Source organism: Polyodon spathula, chromosome 25, assembly GCF_017654505.1.
Source record: "Polyodon spathula isolate WHYD16114869_AA chromosome 25, ASM1765450v1, whole genome shotgun sequence".
Taxonomy (NCBI): Eukaryota; Metazoa; Chordata; class Actinopteri; order Acipenseriformes; family Polyodontidae; genus Polyodon; species Polyodon spathula.
This window is the reverse complement of record NC_054558.1, coordinates 6,827,127-6,845,049: the sequence shown is the minus strand read 5'-3', so window position 1 is coordinate 6,845,049 and position 17,923 is coordinate 6,827,127. Positions and strand designations below refer to the sequence as shown.

Sequence of the window (17,923 nt, the reverse complement as noted above, 5' to 3'; positions counted from 1 at the left end):
TTACCAGGTGACGAAGTGCATTGTGAGAGGACGACCTCCAGGAAACGCAAGCCGTTTCAGAGAATGACAGCGCAGTCCCTGTGCTCCTTTGTGACGGCACAAGAGAGTAGTTCAAGGTCAACGGGGCTAGCAATGAAGCAAAAACACTCAGCCCTTTTCTGTTCTCTTCTGGAGAGGATGGAACCTTCTGTCGATCGGTTAGCCGGGGTTCAGAGAGACCGCAGCACTATTGTTCAGTGCAGCTGTAGGTTGACCACCGCATTGTTAGCGGTAACAGTGATCCTGGTTGATAACATACTGGAACTGATACAAGATGATAATAGCAACTGCCATGGATAACCAACCAATGTTAATTGATTTAACCACTGTGACACAACTGGTTTGTCACTGCTATTATCACTGTACATGGCAGCCACAAGCCATTTCAGTTGCTCTAGTGCTTCCACTGCCACTTAGCCAGGGGCGCTGGAACTCGGGGTGCTGGGGGTGCGGCTTTGCATGGCTTCCATCATATACAAGGGTTACAGTTTTGTTCAATGGTTTTCAGCACCCCCACTTTAAAAACTGTTCCAGTGCCACTGCACTTAGCACAAAAGGCATTGACAATCATGGTCTTGTCGTCTTTGAATATGTACTACCGCAAGCAAGCGTCTTAATCACCTTGCTAAAGAGCTAGGCTCCTCTGCATTCACTGAAACCTAGTATCGCAAAACATTGCCCATTACATTTTTCCTCCATTTAACTTTGGCGACCAGCTGCACCCAATCTATCTGGATCATGGCACCAATGAAACAGGGCAGAGGCTGGACGCAAATCAACCACACCGCGCACTGCAAGCAAGCGTCTAAACTGGGCTCCTCTGCATTTGTAGTTTTAGAGCTTTTAACCTCATCTCACTGAGAGGGGGCAGGACACAACACTGTATCACACAACACTGCCTGCAACTATAAGAAGAAGGCTTTATCAGCAGTAGTACACCAGTGGCACTGGCCATTTAGCAATAGCTTGGTGACAATGTCATTACATGTGGTGGTGCATAGTAATTACTTTGTAACTGCACAACCATGTGTGTAATTACTAATAAACATCAACAACAGCCAACATTTTTCTGTATATTAACATGATGTGCTGTTACTACACTGCCATAAGTGTGATTATTGTGTTATTACAGTGCTATTGCAATGCAGTCAGAGAGTCTTACTGTGTAGCTACTTGTTGCAACAATACAAAGCTAATAAAGACATAGTTGTGAAATATTACTTTCACAGTACAGTACTTTCTCTACAGGCGCTGAGCACTAAGACAAAGCAATGTCAGAAGCTGTGTTTTGCAGATTGCAAACAGCCTTGGGATAAAGACACGTTTGTTTTATTGATGTATTTATTTGGATACAGAGCACCTTTCTTGATTGTCAGGCAAGGCTTGTGTTTTGTGAAGAAGGTGTGACGGCCAGCGGCACAGCTCTGCCGACAGGATATGTTTTGACATTCAGCTGCAATTAAGCCGCTGTTTTATTTGTTGTTTGATTTTTTTTTTTTTTAACAAAGACACGCCACAAAGCTTCAGGAGACGAGAGAAGCGACGTGGAGGAATACAAAGAAGAGCAAACAGCAGAGTGAGCGAGATGCACAGAGGAGGGAGGAGGGGGATCAGAACTCAGGTAAAAAAAAACTCTTTAATGTTTCAGGGTTGGTTTTTTTTTTTTTTTTGGTTTGACAATTCTGTTCAGAGGAAAGAGAAACGTAATACAAATCAACATCCCGACAACCAAGTTAAAACAGCCCACGCAAATAATATTTCTATTGTCTTCCATTACAGAAGTTTATAATTGCCCTTGTAAAAATGTACAGATGCACAGAGAAAAAAAAAGATAAAAGTGTGCGAGTAGTGGGAATGCATGATTAAGTGCATATCACGTGAAGCAAGAAAAAAATATTGCCTCTTAAACTGCAAAAATCTTTTAAAGCTGAAGTTCGATATATGAGGGATCAATTCATTACACTGGATATGTGTGTGCAATCCCCAGTCTTTTCAGTGCTGCCTTTTATCTGAAATATTGAAACAATGAATTATTGAAGGAATGCTTCTATTTGAATATAGTGCTACTGTTGTTTCTCATTAAACTAACAAAAAACTGTACATTGTGACTTTAATTACTGTGTAGTTACATAGCAGTTACTTAGTAAATACATGTGTACTTACACAGTTTTAATGTTATTATGAATGAATTTAATGTGTAAATCTTTTTACAGGATCTAACCCTAGCCCTAATTATTTTCTGATACTATTGTGTATTTACCTGTATTTTGCAAAAAGTAAGTATAGTAACTAAGCACAATAACATTGTAATTATGTGTAAATACACATGCATTTACTAAGTAACTACTATGTAGATACACAGTATTTAGAGACATATATAAAGTGTTAACCAAAAAACAACAGCCTCCCTTTTCAATTCGGGGCCTCGTTTAACTGCATAGTCTAGCTGTATGTATTGCTATTGTTTCCAGTTAATTTCTTAATTAATTTCACTCATATGAACAATATTATTCTGAAACCATATTTTAATATGATTAGATACTGTTCAGGTAATTCACAGTAGCCATTTAGGCTGTGTGGTCCAGTGGTTAAAAAAAAGGGCTTGTAACTAGGAGGTCCCCGCTTCAAATCCTGGCTCACTCACTGTGTGACCCTGAGCAAGTCACTTAACCTCCTTGTGCTCCATCTTTCAGGTGAGACACTGGTGTAAGTGACTCTGCAGCTGATGCATAGTTCACACACCCTGGTCTCTGTAAGTCGCCTTGGATAAAGGTGTCTGTTAAATAAATAAACAATCATAAACCGAATATTCAGAAGCTGTGAAAAATGTCAACAGGCAAGAAAAGGCCTTTTTTAGTATAAATGTAGGCAGATGAAACGGTTGCTTGTAAAGTGCTGCTCACACTTTAATACTGGTAACTGGTTTCAGGTGCCTTCACTGATTCGATTTTTGATTGACATGAAATCACTGCAGGGGAGAAGGTCTTTTTTAGATGATTTTATTTCACATTAAGAATAATAAAGCAGTAGAATGTGTGTGTGCGTGCGGGTGTGCGTGTGTGTGCGTGTGTGTGTGTGTGCGTGCGTGTGTGTCTGTGCGTGTGTGCGTGCGGGTGTGCCTGTGTGTGCGTGTGTGTGGGTATGTGTTTGCAGGTGCGTGCATGCGTGCGTGCGTGCGTGTGTGTGTGTGTGTGCGTGCGTGCGTGCGTGTGTGTGCGTGTGTGTGGGTATGTGTTTGCAGGTGCGTGTGTGCGTGCGTGCGTGCGTGTGTGTGTGTGTGCGTGCGTGAGTGCGTGCGTGTGTGTGCGTGTGTGTGGGTATGTGTTTGCAGGTGCGTGCGTGCGTGCGTGCGTGCATGTGTGTGCGTGTGTGCTGGCTTGCTGTGTAGCCGCTGGAGCTGAATAAAGATGGTTAAAGTTTGATTTTGTTTGTGCTCTGTTTCACAGGAGGTTTCACAGTTTTCTTTTTCTTTTGTTGTGCTTTTCATTGCTTGCTGTGTCATTTTATTGATCGCTGTATGTGTGGAAGATTAACAGCATGGTGACTCATTTTAATAAGCTTAACCGCGCATAAATATATGAACAAATAAATAAATAAATAAATAAATAAATAAATAAATAATAATGAATTCATAAGGGAGTTACTTTTTAAATCAAAACTCAGTTTGAAAAATGCTGCTTTGGGATTTCCAAAAGGAATGACAAAGACTGAACAAACACACCTTGCTGCATGTAAAACGGTGATTCATTAGTGCAGATTACAAACCCAATCAAAGGACAGTCATTATATTGAAAGTGGCTGAGTTACAAACCTAACTGCATTGAGCCCAACAGTGAAAAGATGTTTGAGCAGAATTTGCATTCTCTGAGTGTCATAGTTCTGGGTTTATTATATACACAGTGTGATGGAGGGCTGCATTGTAAAGCCTGCAGAAACCCAGGACTGTGCTTTCATCCACAGCATGTCAACAGTAATCAATGCAGGTTAGCACCTCGCAATACCAAAAGCTATGAAGCAGAGGAGAGGGAATTGACTAAGAGATGACTCTATATATCCCAAGATGAAATGGAAATTTATTCCACTTTATGTACTGTAACTTTGTTTAATCGTCGAGGGACTTGCTTTCTGCAAATATAGTCACTTTCTACAAAGGCCCTTTTATGCATGCATAATATATATATATATATATATATATATATATATATATATATATATATATATATATATATATATATATATATATATATATAATTCAATAAAATTAAGTGTGTACAACATTCATTCAAGATCATTTGCGTATGTTGTTTCAAAATCATCCTTTCAACATTGATTTCCTATCCAGTTTAAATGCTTTTCAGATCTTTTTTTGTTTTGGCTGCCGATGTTACTGCGAAGAACATAGATACTGGTCTATATCTCTAAGGGTGATTCAGAATGGTGCAATAATACTTCTTTATGAGAGTCGTTTTGGCGGTCACCATTGCAAGACCCTATTAATTCAGCGGGTAAATACGGTCTCACACAAAGCGGTGCGTTGCCTTCCTTATTAAAATCGGATGCGTGTGTTTGCAAGGGAAACGGTTATCGTTTCAGAGACACCACCGTGTTTAGCACGCTGTAGCGGACCCGGATTGTTTGAAACCTGACAGTAGAGCATTTCTGCTGAGGGGTTTCCATGGCAACACTGAACAGGAGGAATGCTGTTTCTCTCCTGCACTTGAATTCGTTTTGAAAAGCAGTGCTGGCGACACAAGGAAAGCCCTTTGAAGACAGAAACCCCAGGAACAGATTATATTTATTTTTTAAGCACTCAGATTTTTTTTTTTTTTTTCCTGTCCTTGACCACATTGATTTTACATTCTCTTGGCAAAGAAATACAAAAAACAACTTGGTAACGTACCTGATCGTTTTAACCAACTCCTGCTGCGCTGTTAGTGCTGGGATGAGAGGGAGGCAGTGCTGCTAGAAAGCTTTGAACGAACTGCTTCAGCAACGAGACGCTGCTGGAACAAAACATTTCCTACGACAGAGATACTGGCCCAGATTTATTTATTTATTTATTTATTGTAATTGTTATTAGCAGAATTTCCAGGTAACTTTATTGGGCGCAGCCTTGCTAATGGTAATGTAGCCCAGCACCACTATACCTGGCATAGTGATAGTGCTGGAATTAATAAATAAAAAATAAAAAAAATGATATTTGCCGGGTAAGTAAAAAGAAAACAGTATCTTGACTAAAACCTACGCACACACCAGTTTTAAGTGTTAACCCAGAAAAATGCCGCGTGACTGATTGATGGAGTTAATCTGACTTGGGTAAGACTGCCATCTAGCAGGCCTGCAGTCGTGCTGCAGGTAAATCAGAATTGATGGCCCTGAGTTTTTTCGCTCTGTCTTTACTAGAGAGTTTTTTTCACCATTACACCCGTCAGTCAAAAAATAATAATAATTAAAATAAATCAGAACCAGGTACAGTTTGCAAATGCCACCTCGTTAAATTCATATCAACCATACAGATGCCAATTTCATATAACTAATTAAATGCGAGTACCAGTGCATTCATACCACGCATTCAGAAGTTTCTGAAATCAATAGCAGCAAAGCAGGATACAAAACAAGATTCAAAAGACAAAACTAACTGCCTGCTTTACTTCTTTTGTTCTGCACAAATTTGTGTTTTTTTTACAGTACTGTACCTTCTACCCAAGACTGCTAATTACTACCCCTGCTGGGAAGGGAATACTTCAACTACAAATACAGAGGTGCATACAATTAACACCTCCCACTTGTCATATTTTACTTAGTTTATTTCTGAAAACAAAATGCTTAGGAACAGCTAAAACTGTTTAACTGCAGTGCTCTGACTTTGATAGGTACACTAGTCTAATGAGCATCTGCGAGCATGTGTGTGTGTGTGCGTGCGTGTGTGTGTGTGTTTGTGTGGTGTGTGTGTGCATTAGGGTTTCAATATTATCCACATGTCATTTCCTCCAGCGAGATGCTGGTTTTTATCGGCTGGTTGGCCTTTTCTCAGCTTGCAACTGCGTTATTATCTTTTCTTATTAATATTCAGGCCTTCTGAAAAATGGCACAAACAGAGTCATCAGACCCACTCCTGGCAGTAATCATAAATGTAAAGAGATTGCTTTTGTTTCTCATGAGTGACTTTCTTAGGCAGAGAGCCATCTCTTCCCTTTGCTGCATTGCTTTCTGTTCACCCCATGATATTACATCTATAGCCTGCTTATTAAAGCACGCTGTCCTGTATATACTTAACTACAAATGCAGCCGTCATTTTGCGTGACGAAAAATGATAACTTATTGTATTTTTATATGAAAGAAAAATTCATAAGCCTGTGTCAAATTACCTGCTTTTTTTCTATAACCACAGCCCTTCACACAGCAGCCCAGCACCTTCTCTAACCACTGAGCTATTTACAACCCATTGCCTTCCACTGTAGCCCAGCACCTTCTCTAACCACTGAGCTATTTACAACCCATTGCCTTCCAGTGTAGCCCAGCACTGATCTACTCAGGCTCACTGCCTTCCACACTATGGAAGAGTCTAAAGAAAGAATAATTCCAGTCATGTGAAAATCCTCCCACTGTCACTTTAAAACAGTGTTACCCCACTGTGTGGGTTTTGTTTAGAAATATATTTCACTTGGCACACAAAGATATTTTGGAAAATGCTATTTGCGCCCCCAGCTGGGAAATGGTATCCAGCACTGTCCATCTGCCTGGTTTATGACAGTGATCTACACCTCTGATGAGACAAGGAGATGGAGGTCACTTCATTTGAGCCGGGAGTGCTCCTCATCCCCTCTCGCTCAACCGCCCTAGTCAACCATTACTAATGGGCACATTAGAGATGAAAAATCACCCTGGAAAACCTTTTCTGAGTCTTTTTGCTTTTCTTTTTTAACCTTCAAAATTTATTCGGTTCAATTTCGTCCGGATTTTTCTCCGTCGCTTGCCCCCAGCCTCCAGCGAACAGAAAAAGAATGGTTCTGCGCTGTGCTTGTTGTGTTAAAAACAGGATTTAAAATATAAGGGACGAGAGGTGCCCTGTTTAAAAGAAGAGCACCCAGTTAAATAGAGCTGTTTTTATTTTAAAAAACTGTTGGAAGTGAAGGGGTTCACTCTGTCTCGTTGATAGTTCATTGCTGGTGAATCTGAAGGAAGATAAACCACAGTGAAGGTCCCATGACAGCCCAGTGAAACACGATCAGCAAAGACCATAAATACTGCAAACTGTCACAAAGCCACTTATTCAGGTGCAAAGATGTCCTGTTTATTAAAAGAGCCTGGGGACTGACTTCCAGACCTTGACTGGCTGAGAGACCTTCACTAACCCAAGGCCAGCATATATATTGGTAGTTTTGTTTTGAAATTTCAAGTCCAATGTGCAGGAGGTGCAGGCTTTGAATCCCAGCTCATCCTTTTCTGTCTCATAGACTGTAGCCTGGAGGCAGAGTGGCTTAGTGGTTAGAGCAGATGACTAGGAAAACCAGGGTTTAAATCCCAGTTCACATACTTCTGGCTCACTGAATTTTGTACACAATCTTGTAGTTAGACATCTTTTTTTATGAATCAATTATAATTTTTCTTTCTTTCTTTCTTTCTTTCTTTCTTTCTTTCTTTCTTTCTTTGTTTTTTCTTTTTTTCTTTCTTTTTTTTGTTTTTTTTTTTTTTTTTTTTTTTTTTTTTTTTTTTTTTTTTCTTTTTTTTTTTTTTTTTGTTTTTTTTTTTTTTTTTTTTTTTTTTTTTTTTTTTTTTTTTTTTTTTTTTTTTTTTTTTTTTTTTTTTTTTTTTTTTTTTTTTTTTTTTTTTTTTTTTTTTTTTTTTTTTTTTTTTTTTTTCTTTTTTTTTTTTTTTGTTTTTTTTTTTTTTTTTTTTTTTTTTTTTTTTTTTTTTTTTTTTTTTTTTTTTTTTTTTTTTTCTTTTTTTTTTTTTTTTTTTTTTTTTTCTTTTTTTTTTTTTTGTTTTTTTTTTTTTTTTTTTTTTTTTGTTTTTTTCTTTTTTTTTTTTTTTTTTTTTTTTTTTTTTTTTTTTTTTTTTTTTTTTTTTTTTTTTTTTTTTTTTTTTTTTTTTTTTTTTTTTTTTTTTTTTTTTTTTTTTTTTTTTTTTTTTTTTTTTTTTCTTTTTTTTTTTTTTTTTTTTTTTTTTTTTTTTTTTTTTTTTTTTTTTTTTTTTTTTTTTTTTTTTTTTTTTTTTTTTTTTTTTTTTTTTTTTTTTTTTTTTTTTTTTTTTTTTTTTTTTTTTTTTTTTTTTTTTTTTTTTTTTTTTTTTCTTTTTTTTTTTTTTTTTTTTTTTTTTTTTTTTTTTTTTTTTTTTTTTTTTTTTTTTTTTATTTTTTTTTTTTTTTTTTTTTTTTTTTTTTTTTTTTTTTTTTTTTTTTTTTTTTTTTTTTTTTTTTTTTTTTTTTTTTTTTTTTTTTTTTTTTTTTTTTTTTTTTTTTTTTTTTTTTTTTTTTTTTTTTGTTTTTTTTTTTTTTTTTTTCTTTTTTTTTTTTTTTTTTTTTTTTTTTTTTTTTTTTTTTTTTTTTTTTTTTTTTTTTTTTTTTTTTTTTTTTTTTTTTTTTTTTTTTTTTTTTTTTTTTTTTTTTTTTTTTTTTTTTTTTTTTTTTTTTTTTTTTTTTTTTTTTTTTTTTTTTTTTTTTTTTTTTTTTTTTTTTTTTTTTTTTTTTTTTTTTTTTTTTTTTTTTTTTTTTTTTTTTTTTTTTTTTTTTTTTTTTTTTTTTTTTTTTTTTTTTCTTTTTGTTTTTTTTTTTTTTTTTTTTTTTTTTTTTTTTTTTTTTTTTTTTTTTTTTCTTTTTTTTTTTTTTTTTTTTTTTTTTTTTTTTTTTTTTTTTTGTTTTTTTCTTTCTTTCTTCCTTCCCTGTCTGTCAGTGCTGAACATGCTCAGACTCAAGTGACGTAGTCTCTTCAGACACGCAGATAATTTACAGTGAATCGCTGAGATGAAACAAGGTGACTCCCAGAAGGACGCAGATTGCCTGGGGCTGTGCGCATTGCCGTAACGGGAACAGTATGTTTAAAAATCGCTTAAGCAGGAATGTTGAACCCATTTTCAGTGTTGTGCTTTGCTGCAGTTCTGTGACACACCCCTGGGCTCCAGAGGGCAAAGCAGCATTACTGCTATATGCAATATCTTATGATGCACCTTTTCATTATAGCCGCTGGCGTGTTTTCTTTTTTTTATCTATCTTTTTGTATTTAAAATGGCTACATGGAAGTCGTTCACATTTGGCCTCGATCTGCCAGTTTTATATGGTATGTATCTTTTCAGCAAGGTGTGTGCCCCTGATGCTTCTGTGCAGCCCATAACTCCCAACAGAAAGCTTTTGCAATTTCTTTGGAAGCAATCCTTAATCACGCAGGCTGGCTGCTAGTATTTTGAAGAAGATGAAGAAGAGCTCTTTGTGCCACTCAGGTTCTGTTTCAGAGTCAGTTAGTTTACTGAGACGGCACAGCCCGGGCTTGGCTCCAACACACACATTTCTCTGCTGACTTACACTGACTGGCATTCTGAAATATAAAGTCCTGAAAACATGTTAAGGTGAGAACATGAGCCCCACGTGGCAGTGAGCTGGAACATATTGCTAACAGGTGGCTCTTGTCAGTGGTTCTGTGTCAATGTGTTTTTGTGGATCACATGTCTGCATGTTTATGTTCTGTATTCTTATATGAGAAAGCATTGCACCAGTCAGCCCTGATTTACAGCTGCTCAAAGTTGCTAGTGTGCTTTTTTATTGTAATGGATGTCTTCAGGAGAGTTGCACTGCCCTATTCAGTTCAACATTCCTCTGCAGGTATAAACAGAATGGTTATCAAGGACAAGATGCGTCCATTGAAATTCCAACTACACTGGCCACTGGCTTAGAAACAGCTTTTCAAGCAGCCAATAGGATTCCTTTGGAAGGGGGCGGGGTTAGGTCAGATATCACAAAAGCTAAGAAAGGACACAGCTATTTTGGCTGCTCATGCAGGACTGTTTATTTTGGTAAAAGGTTGTACTGTGCAGAAAGAAAACAGAAGCACAGAAGGGGGGAGTGAGCTGTGTCCCTCCGTGAAGGTAAACTAGAATCACTTTAACTAACTTCTAGTTGTGAAACAATAACAGCTTTCTTCTAGGTAAATTTAGCCAAGGTTATTGTGCACTTTCTTGAGGACTTCTGAGATACAGTGACAAGCCCTGCTGGTGCGCTGGTCACCTGCAGGAATCGATTATGGGAAAGCCCTGCTGGTGAGCTGGTAACCTGCAGGAATCGATTATGGGAAAGCCCTGCTGGTGAGCTGGTAACCTGCAGGAGTCGATAATGGGAATGCACGTTTACTGGTTTGCAGTTGAGACTATGATGCTATTTAACCCTTTCAGTCCTGAATTATTTTTGTCGAGATGAAGCATGCGAAATTCGGTTATATAATTAAAAAATTATTTTAGTGAGATAATTATTATATTATACATGACAACGGGACAAACATTCTTTTTTACATATATTTTGGTGAGTGGGACTTTAAAGTCCCATCAGCACTTTAAGAACTCTAAGATAAGATGAGCCTTGAGGTCCTGCCAGGACTGAGAGGGTTAAAACCCGAGCACATGTTTAATTGTCTTTATTTAAGAGCGCAGGTATAGATCACCTGACTTTGAATTTTAACGGTAAAGTTGAGTGTTTGTTTATCTTGAACCAGCATGAAAAGCTCTTCAATCAGAACGTCTACCAGCTCTCCCAGCCAGGCTACTCTTCGATGGATTTCCCAATAGACATTGGCGATTAATAGGTTATTACACAGTATACAGTATACAATAGCAGACTGCTTATGCATGAACACAAAAGCTTGGTCCTCCTACACATGCACTCATGTCAGTTGGAAAAGGGTTGCATGTGAAATGCTATTGGCAGATTGTTACAACACCCACACAACACCTCCAATCACTAAGAGTATTATGGGGTTATAAATAATGCATGCCTAAATAGTGCATTCACTACAATACTCAGCTAAACACATGAGAGATATTAAAATGTTATTAAACCCTGAATGCATTGTTACAGTATAGAAAAGCAAGTGGATTACCACTGGGTTAAAGGTTAACCCACATGCTAGTTGTCTATTTACACACCAGATGAATGAAAGGAGACTTGCCAGTGTTTTTGTGTGGCACTTATGTCCCGGTACATAGTTTACATATTGAACATGCTGCCTGCAGTGTTGGTATTGAGTTCCCAGTACTGTGTCGTATTTATAACATGCTGAATTTACTGACTGTGTTCAGCTTCCTGGCTTTCAGATACTCAATGGCATTGTACTGCACAGCTACTCTGTGCTGTCATTTTTTTTTGTTTCTTCTTCTATTGAGTGAGTATTACAAATTGACAAGACTGTGATTTATTTTCCCTGCTTTAGGAGGTAATAATCTTAAGTGAAGCTAGATCACAGCACAGAACAGGAACAGGAATAATCGCTAACTAGCATTAGCAGTCTGTTATCTGTATTCAGAATCGCTCTCCTGTTTTTCAGAGCAACCAGATTTTCCTTCTGCTGTGATCCAAGCACAGCCACCATTCCCTTGCTGTCTTGTCAGGTTTGATCCCCTCCTTTGTTTGTCGTGCCCAGGCCCATAATGAGTCTTTACTTCAACACCTACCTCTACCTGATCCTGCTAAGGGGGAGGAGAGCGAGGCTCTACCACAGGATCAGGTACCTTTTGACTGTCTTCAGGGTTACAGCCGGGCTAGCCCCTAGACTCCCCTCCTCAGGAATGAACTGTCCTGTCGGAATAATCCCTCCCAAATCCCAAAGTTCAGTGCTCCGGCTTGGGGGCTCAGCCGGGATGGATTCACGGCAGTCCGTTATTAATTCTAGTTCCGGCATCCTCACTTCAGAATTGCACTCAAGAAATGTTAGAATGGATTATAAACACACTAGCCTTGGTTTGTTCAAGCCAGGTCCTGGGTCTGTCATGGCAAGCCTGAGTAGTCTTCGTCTTGGTACGAGTGCCAAAGCATACTCCTCATCCCATAGCAGTAGAAGTAGCAGCAGAAGGGAGGCACCGATTGGTGTCTGTCAGGAAGATAAAGAATCCTTCCAGTTGGGCAACCTAGGGGCCAGCTTTGGGGAGTCCTTCCAGCACCTATCCCAACACATCAATGTCTACTTTGGGGGTAAGAGACTGGAGGGAGAGGGGAGTCATAAAACTAAAAATAGGCGAGTGATAGAGATTTTGGAGGTCAGGGACCAGGAGCCACATTTGAGGATGGCAAGGGGTACCCAAAGTTACTCTGGAGACAGGAAAGGGAGGCATGGGATTTTGCAAGCTGATTCGGAGGCAGAGAACCATGTACCATCTAAAGTGCAGCTTTTTCACATCAGTGGCCTGGCTACCAAGTTTGGTGAGAGTTACAGCTATGTGGCCAGTCATATCAACACCCTTTTTTCTCGAGGCCAAACCCAAGGCGAGCAGCCCCCTGAGTCTGATTTCAGTAGGGTGGCAAGGAGAAGCCGACGGGGAGCAAGACAGGGGAAACACGCTGGATCTGAGAGCAAGATTGGAAGGAATATCGCTGAAACACAACCACATGAGTCTGTCCAATCTCATGGGCAGGATCCTGCTGCAAGAGTAGACCCACTCCAAGACTCAGAATACAGAGATAGTTATTATCAGTACTTGGCTCAGTATATAAACCAGTACTTTGGTTCCAGTGAACCTGCCATCAAACCAACAAAGTCTGCAAGATCTATTGATGTGAACCATGTGGAGACTGGGAACACTGCCAAACGAAATGTCTCTGCTCCGGTAAATCTAACAAGAGAGGCTGCCTGCAAAACTGCAGATCAAAAGTCCAGCCAAGATCACAAAGCTCCAGCCTCCATACCCAAAACTCCAGGTCTCTTTCACATCAGTAGCCTAGCAACCAGTTTCGGGGAGAGCTACTCACAAATGGCCAATCACGTCAACTGTTATTTCAAAGGTGAAGGAGCCTGGGAGGAGGAGACGGAGGAACAGGAAGGAGAGTGCACCAAGGAGGTCCTGTATGAAAGCACAGCACCCCCGCTGGTGAAGAAGCGCACCTTCCTTCAGTACCTCACTCAGCCCACTGGCACTGTGCAGGAACTGCTGGGGAGTTATCTTGGGATGGAACCAGGGAGCCAGGTGGCTCAGCCAAGCTCTGGGGTAACAGCGTCAGGAGATGGGAGAAACAGAAGGGTGAGTGTAGAAAGAGACACGGTTTGGATGAGTACACTTTACTGGCAAAAACATTGGATATAGCAGCCCAGCTGATGGAGCTTCTTTAACTTAATCAACGCCTGGCGTGAGAATTACTTCATTCCTTACCTCAGCCATGAGCAAACAGTAGTATTTTGGTTTATTACTGCATGCCCTATATCAACAATTCTATAACGTTGGTTCTAACGACTAATCAATCAATAATTCGACCATCTAAAGAATCAACCAGATGTGGCCTGGAAATCTCAAAAGTACAAAAACATTATAATCAATATTTGACCAGTGTATAAGAATAGCTTTCTGTATACGTTTTGTATAGGTGTGTTTCAGTCTCCATATTGCAGACTGTTCACCATTAATGTGCACCTGTTTCACAAGCAGTTGAGGTACCCCCTCTGCCCCTCTCCAGGTGTTTGGTAAGAGGCAAGCTGAGGTTGCAGCCCGGGTTCTGGTCCATAAGGTCCACACTGCCTCCGGGTCACACTCCATGACAGCCAGAATCGAGGAACTGAACCGCCACCTGACCCGATACCCAGAGTGTCGAGCGGTGGCATGGCAGGTAACCACAAAACCACAACGATCCATTAATCCACCATCAATCCACTGTCATGTGCTCCTGGAGGTCCCTGTCTCCTCTCAGCAACAACAGCGCTGACACAGGCCAGGGGTTATTACTCACTTTCTAATGGGGGTTATGCTTGAATTCTTGCTTTTTAAAATAAATGTACTTTGAATTGCAGGAGAAGGCGCTGGTTCTCCTGTTGCGCCAAAGACGTTGCCATAGTGACGACCAAGAGCTCCAAGGAGCAATCAGGGAGGCCCTGGCTCTGATTGGCTATGCGGACCCGGTCAAAGGTCAAGGGATAAGAGTTCTTTCCATCGACGGAGGTGGCACAAGGTAGGGATTCTTTAGATAGTGTATGAATGTATACAACATATGTGAACCAACGTATTTTGCAATGCAAATGCTGTCTATGTAGATGTGAACAGTGTCTTTGACCCAATGATGACCTTGCCGCTGTGCCTCTCTCTCTCTCCTACTCCACAGAGGGCTAGTGGCTCTGCAGGTGCTGAAACAGCTGGAGGAGGAGAGTGGCAAGCCAGTCCACCAGATGTTTGATTATGTGTGTGGCGTGAGCACAGGTACGTGAGAGCGTGAGGCACACTGGCGAGACGATCTGCAAGGGGAACAAATGCAGATATCGTTTTCCAAAATTCAAAGGCTTTTCTCCCAAAGTAGAATCGATTTTATCATAATCCAATCTGTTTGTGAGCAGCATTCCACGGTTCATTTGTGCACCACGCGGTAACCTTTTCCAGTTCTGATATCTTGTGGCACGGGTATCGTTGTTCCAGGAGCAGTGCTGGCCTTCACACTGGGTCTGGGCCAGACCTCGGTGGGGGAGTGTGAGGAGATGTACCGCCGCTTCGGCTCCGATGTGTTTCGGCAGAACCCATTGGTGGGAACGGTCAAGATGGGCTGGAATCACGCCTACTACAACTCTACCACCTGGGAGGGCATCCTGAGGTAAGTTAGGAACCAGTCCCTATGGACTGGCTAATGAGTGTCTGTTAGGACACTGCAGGTAGTCTTACTGTTTTATTAGGAACAGTTATTCTAATTGACCCTGGGTTGTGCTTGAATTCTGACAGGGAGAAGATGGGGAGTGAGGTGCTTATTAAAACAGCCAGGACACCCTCCTGTCCCAAGGTATGCCTTCAAAGTACTATTCTTTTTTTTAAGTAGTATTTTTTAACTTCTTTGCTAAATTAACTGTAATTTTGAAATATTTTACGCGGTATTCTCTAATTTTTTCCCCTCTGTGTTGTGTTTTTGATATTTTCTTTGGACCTCCTTCCTCTAGGTTGCAGCAGTCAGTGCGGTGGTGAACTGGGGGTCGAGCCCCAAGCCCTACATCTTTCGGAACTACAACCACGCACCGGGGAGTGTGAGCCGCTATGCGGGCGGGACGGGGCACCGGCTGTGGCAGGCTGTCAGGGCATCCTCTGCAGCGCCTGGGTACTTCCAGGAGTTCAGACTTCACAACGACATTCACCAGGTACAGCGCAGTGCTACTCCACACCAGCAGAGGGCGTGAGAGTATCACCCACCAAATATATGAAGACTAGTTCTGAATTCAACATGCATTCTTTTTGCAGTTCTTCCTCTAAATTCATTTGAGAATCCAAATTGATTATTTTGAGGGAAAAAAAAAATTACATTGATAAAATTCAACTTAAACATAATGTAAATACTGTATATGGCAGACTAAAAAGACAATACGTTTTTGTCAATGCTTTATATATGTTACACCTAATATTTGTCTAAATAAAGTCTCTAGGAGTGCTATTACAGTATATGTTATGATTGAGTATAGACAATAGTTATAGACGACTGAAACACTGGTATATGTTAATTCCCCGAACCTTACTAGGGGAAAACGCCTGCTTCCTTGCATAGTCTGCTGGAGCTTTCTTCTTCATTATAAACTTAAGAGCCAGTAACTGTACTGAACTGCTTGTTCCCATGCAAGGTGTCAACAGTCTGAGGCCGTCACTCATTTCAGCTTGCAGCAGCCAATGACTGAAATGGGTTTCAACAAAAGTTCAGATTAGAAGAGTTCACATCTCACTGCTGACTGACATCTGTGTCTGCTATGTTGTTTTATGTTTTCTGATTGATTGTGTGTTTTAGTTCTGATTGATTGTGTGTTTTGTTGTTTGCTGTGTGATGTGAGCCTCTTGCTAGGCTGTCACTGGAAATGAGAATTTGACTGGATGAATAAAGGTTTGGATTGATTGATTGATTGATTGATTGGTATATAATAACACTGGGTTCGGCAGGTAAGTGAGCCGCTCAGAGTGGAAGCGCTCAGAAAACACGCTGAGCTTAGTTAAATGACTTGAAGCTCTGCTCCATGAGAGTGCTGGTGGACATTTAAAAATGGAGAACATCTTTGCTTGTTTGTGTTTCTGAGGTGATGGTGGATGAAATGGCCCTGTGTGAAGTTACTGCCCCCTGCTGTTCGTCACTAAGTTCCGCGCTCTGTTTGGACTGAACCTCATATCTGGCTGTGTTTAATACCGACATTAATAATGAAAATTATGATTAAAGCTACAAGCCTAATACATTAATAACCATAAAACAGCTCTACATTTTGTATAAATGAAATTAAATTATACAAATTTGAAAACAACAATTTTTGCCATCTTATTAAGCCAATTAATACATAACTTCATGAGTCGAAACCGGTTCATCGTTCTTGACAAGCGTATTTGTCAATCCTGCCTGTCATCTCCACTTGTTTCCTGCAGGTGGCCATGCCGTCCACCCCCTCTGGTCACTGATGGGAAATGCTCAGGAGCTGCTCTGAGCGGCTCAGCAGGGGCAGAACTGAGCAAGTTGTTAAGCTGAGTCTTTCACTGAGCCACTCGTTTCCTTAAAGCACTAGGGTCTTCTTGCATCTCCTGTAATATTGCGCTCCCCTGCTTCTGTGTATGCAGGACGGAGGGCTGCTGCTCAATAACCCCTGTGCGCTGGCTGTCCACGAGTGCCGTCTGCTGTGGCCCGGGTCGCCCTTCCAGTGCGTGGTGTCTCTAGGCACCGGTCGCTATGACAGCGGCAAGAAGAGCGAGGCAACATGGACCAGCCTGAGATCGAAGATCAGCAACGTCATCAGCAGTGCCACAGACACCGAGGGTCAGAAACTAATTAGTACTGGGACAGCTCTAGGGTCTTTGCAATGCGATGAGTCTTTGCAATGTTCATAGCGTCACCCCTGACCAGTTTTTTCCTCCTCCAGGTGTCCACACTCTCCTGGATGACCTCCTGCCTGTCGACGTGTATTTCCGTTTCAACCCCTTGATGAGCGCATACGTCCCCTTGGATGAGAGCCGGGCGGAGTGCCTGGACCAGCTCCGAGATGACACCGAGCTGTACCTGCAACGCAACCGGCCCAAACTGCAGCGCCTGTCCGGTATTCTGCAAGCGGAGCGGGGTGCCCTGCAGACAGCGGGGGACAGGCTCGGGGAGAGCGCCTGGATGTTGAGGCACCGCTGGAGCTAGAGAGCGTGCTGTTCAGTCACAAGGTGTTCGTGTTAAACACTGTCACGTGAATCTATTGCAATGCAGTGGAGATGACCCTTTACAAACACATCTTTAAAAAGACTGCAAAGTGACCGTTTAATATGCAATTCTAGTGCATTGAGCATTCATTCATTCTGGCCTATACTGTACTGTTGTACATTGAATGAGCTATAATTTTAAATATAATTTATTTTTTCAATAATGTCAATAAGAAGAGCACAGTGTTTTACTTTTCAAAGAATAGACATATGTTTGTAACAATATTGCAGGCATTTGTGTAAAATGTATTGTCCTGAACTATGTTTGTAACAATAGGGCCTATTCACATAACCTTCAGTGAAATATGTAATATAAGATGTGTTTATTACTTTCTTAATAACAGTGTATTCTATGAAATAAAAATGTATAAGATTTACCTTGAACGTATGGATCGTGTACTCCCTCTTGTGCCCCTAACTGGTACTGCATGAATTGCATTTCATAATTATTTTCAATATCCCAGCTCACATTTTGATGTAAAACTAAGAAATTAAGAGGACTAATAAATTCACCAGTTAAAAGTGA

At 40.0% G+C, this 17,923-nt stretch overlaps 1 protein-coding gene across 2 annotated transcripts; it reads left to right on the top strand.

Annotated features, from left to right (window-relative positions):
• Positions 1-9,658: 9,658 nt before the first annotated feature.
• LOC121299495 (calcium-independent phospholipase A2-gamma-like) lies at positions 9,659-17,728 on the top strand. 2 transcript variants are annotated; one of them, XM_041227242.1, is made up of 10 exons: positions 9,659-10,116; positions 11,565-13,251; positions 13,682-13,831; positions 14,013-14,170; positions 14,321-14,415; positions 14,629-14,800; positions 14,926-14,983; positions 15,138-15,332; positions 16,777-16,972; positions 17,076-17,728. In XM_041227242.1, exons 2-10 carry the CDS (start codon positions 11,668-11,670, stop codon positions 17,336-17,338), a joined length of 2,871 nt encoding a protein of 956 aa, XP_041083176.1. In that variant the 5' UTR covers positions 9,659-10,116; positions 11,565-11,667; the 3' UTR covers positions 17,339-17,728. The 2 variants fall into 2 exon arrangements, with proteins under 2 accessions (XP_041083176.1, XP_041083175.1); XM_041227241.1 differs by lacking the exon at positions 9,659-10,116 and having other exon boundaries at positions 11,297-13,251.
• Positions 17,729-17,923: the final 195 nt, after the last annotated feature.

Bases quoted from the DNA above. Each gene is read 5' to 3' on its own strand.
- LOC121299495 (XM_041227242.1), top strand. From the start codon at position 11,668: ATGAGTCTTTACTTCAACACCTACCTCTACCTGATCCTGCTAAGGGGG. The intron at 13,252-13,681 runs GTGAGTGTAGAA...GCCCCTCTCCAG, and splicing joins GAGATGGGAGAAACAGAAGG to GTGTTTGGTAAGAGGCAAGC. The intron at 14,416-14,628 runs GTACGTGAGAGC...TCGTTGTTCCAG, and splicing joins TGTGTGTGGCGTGAGCACAG to GAGCAGTGCTGGCCTTCACA.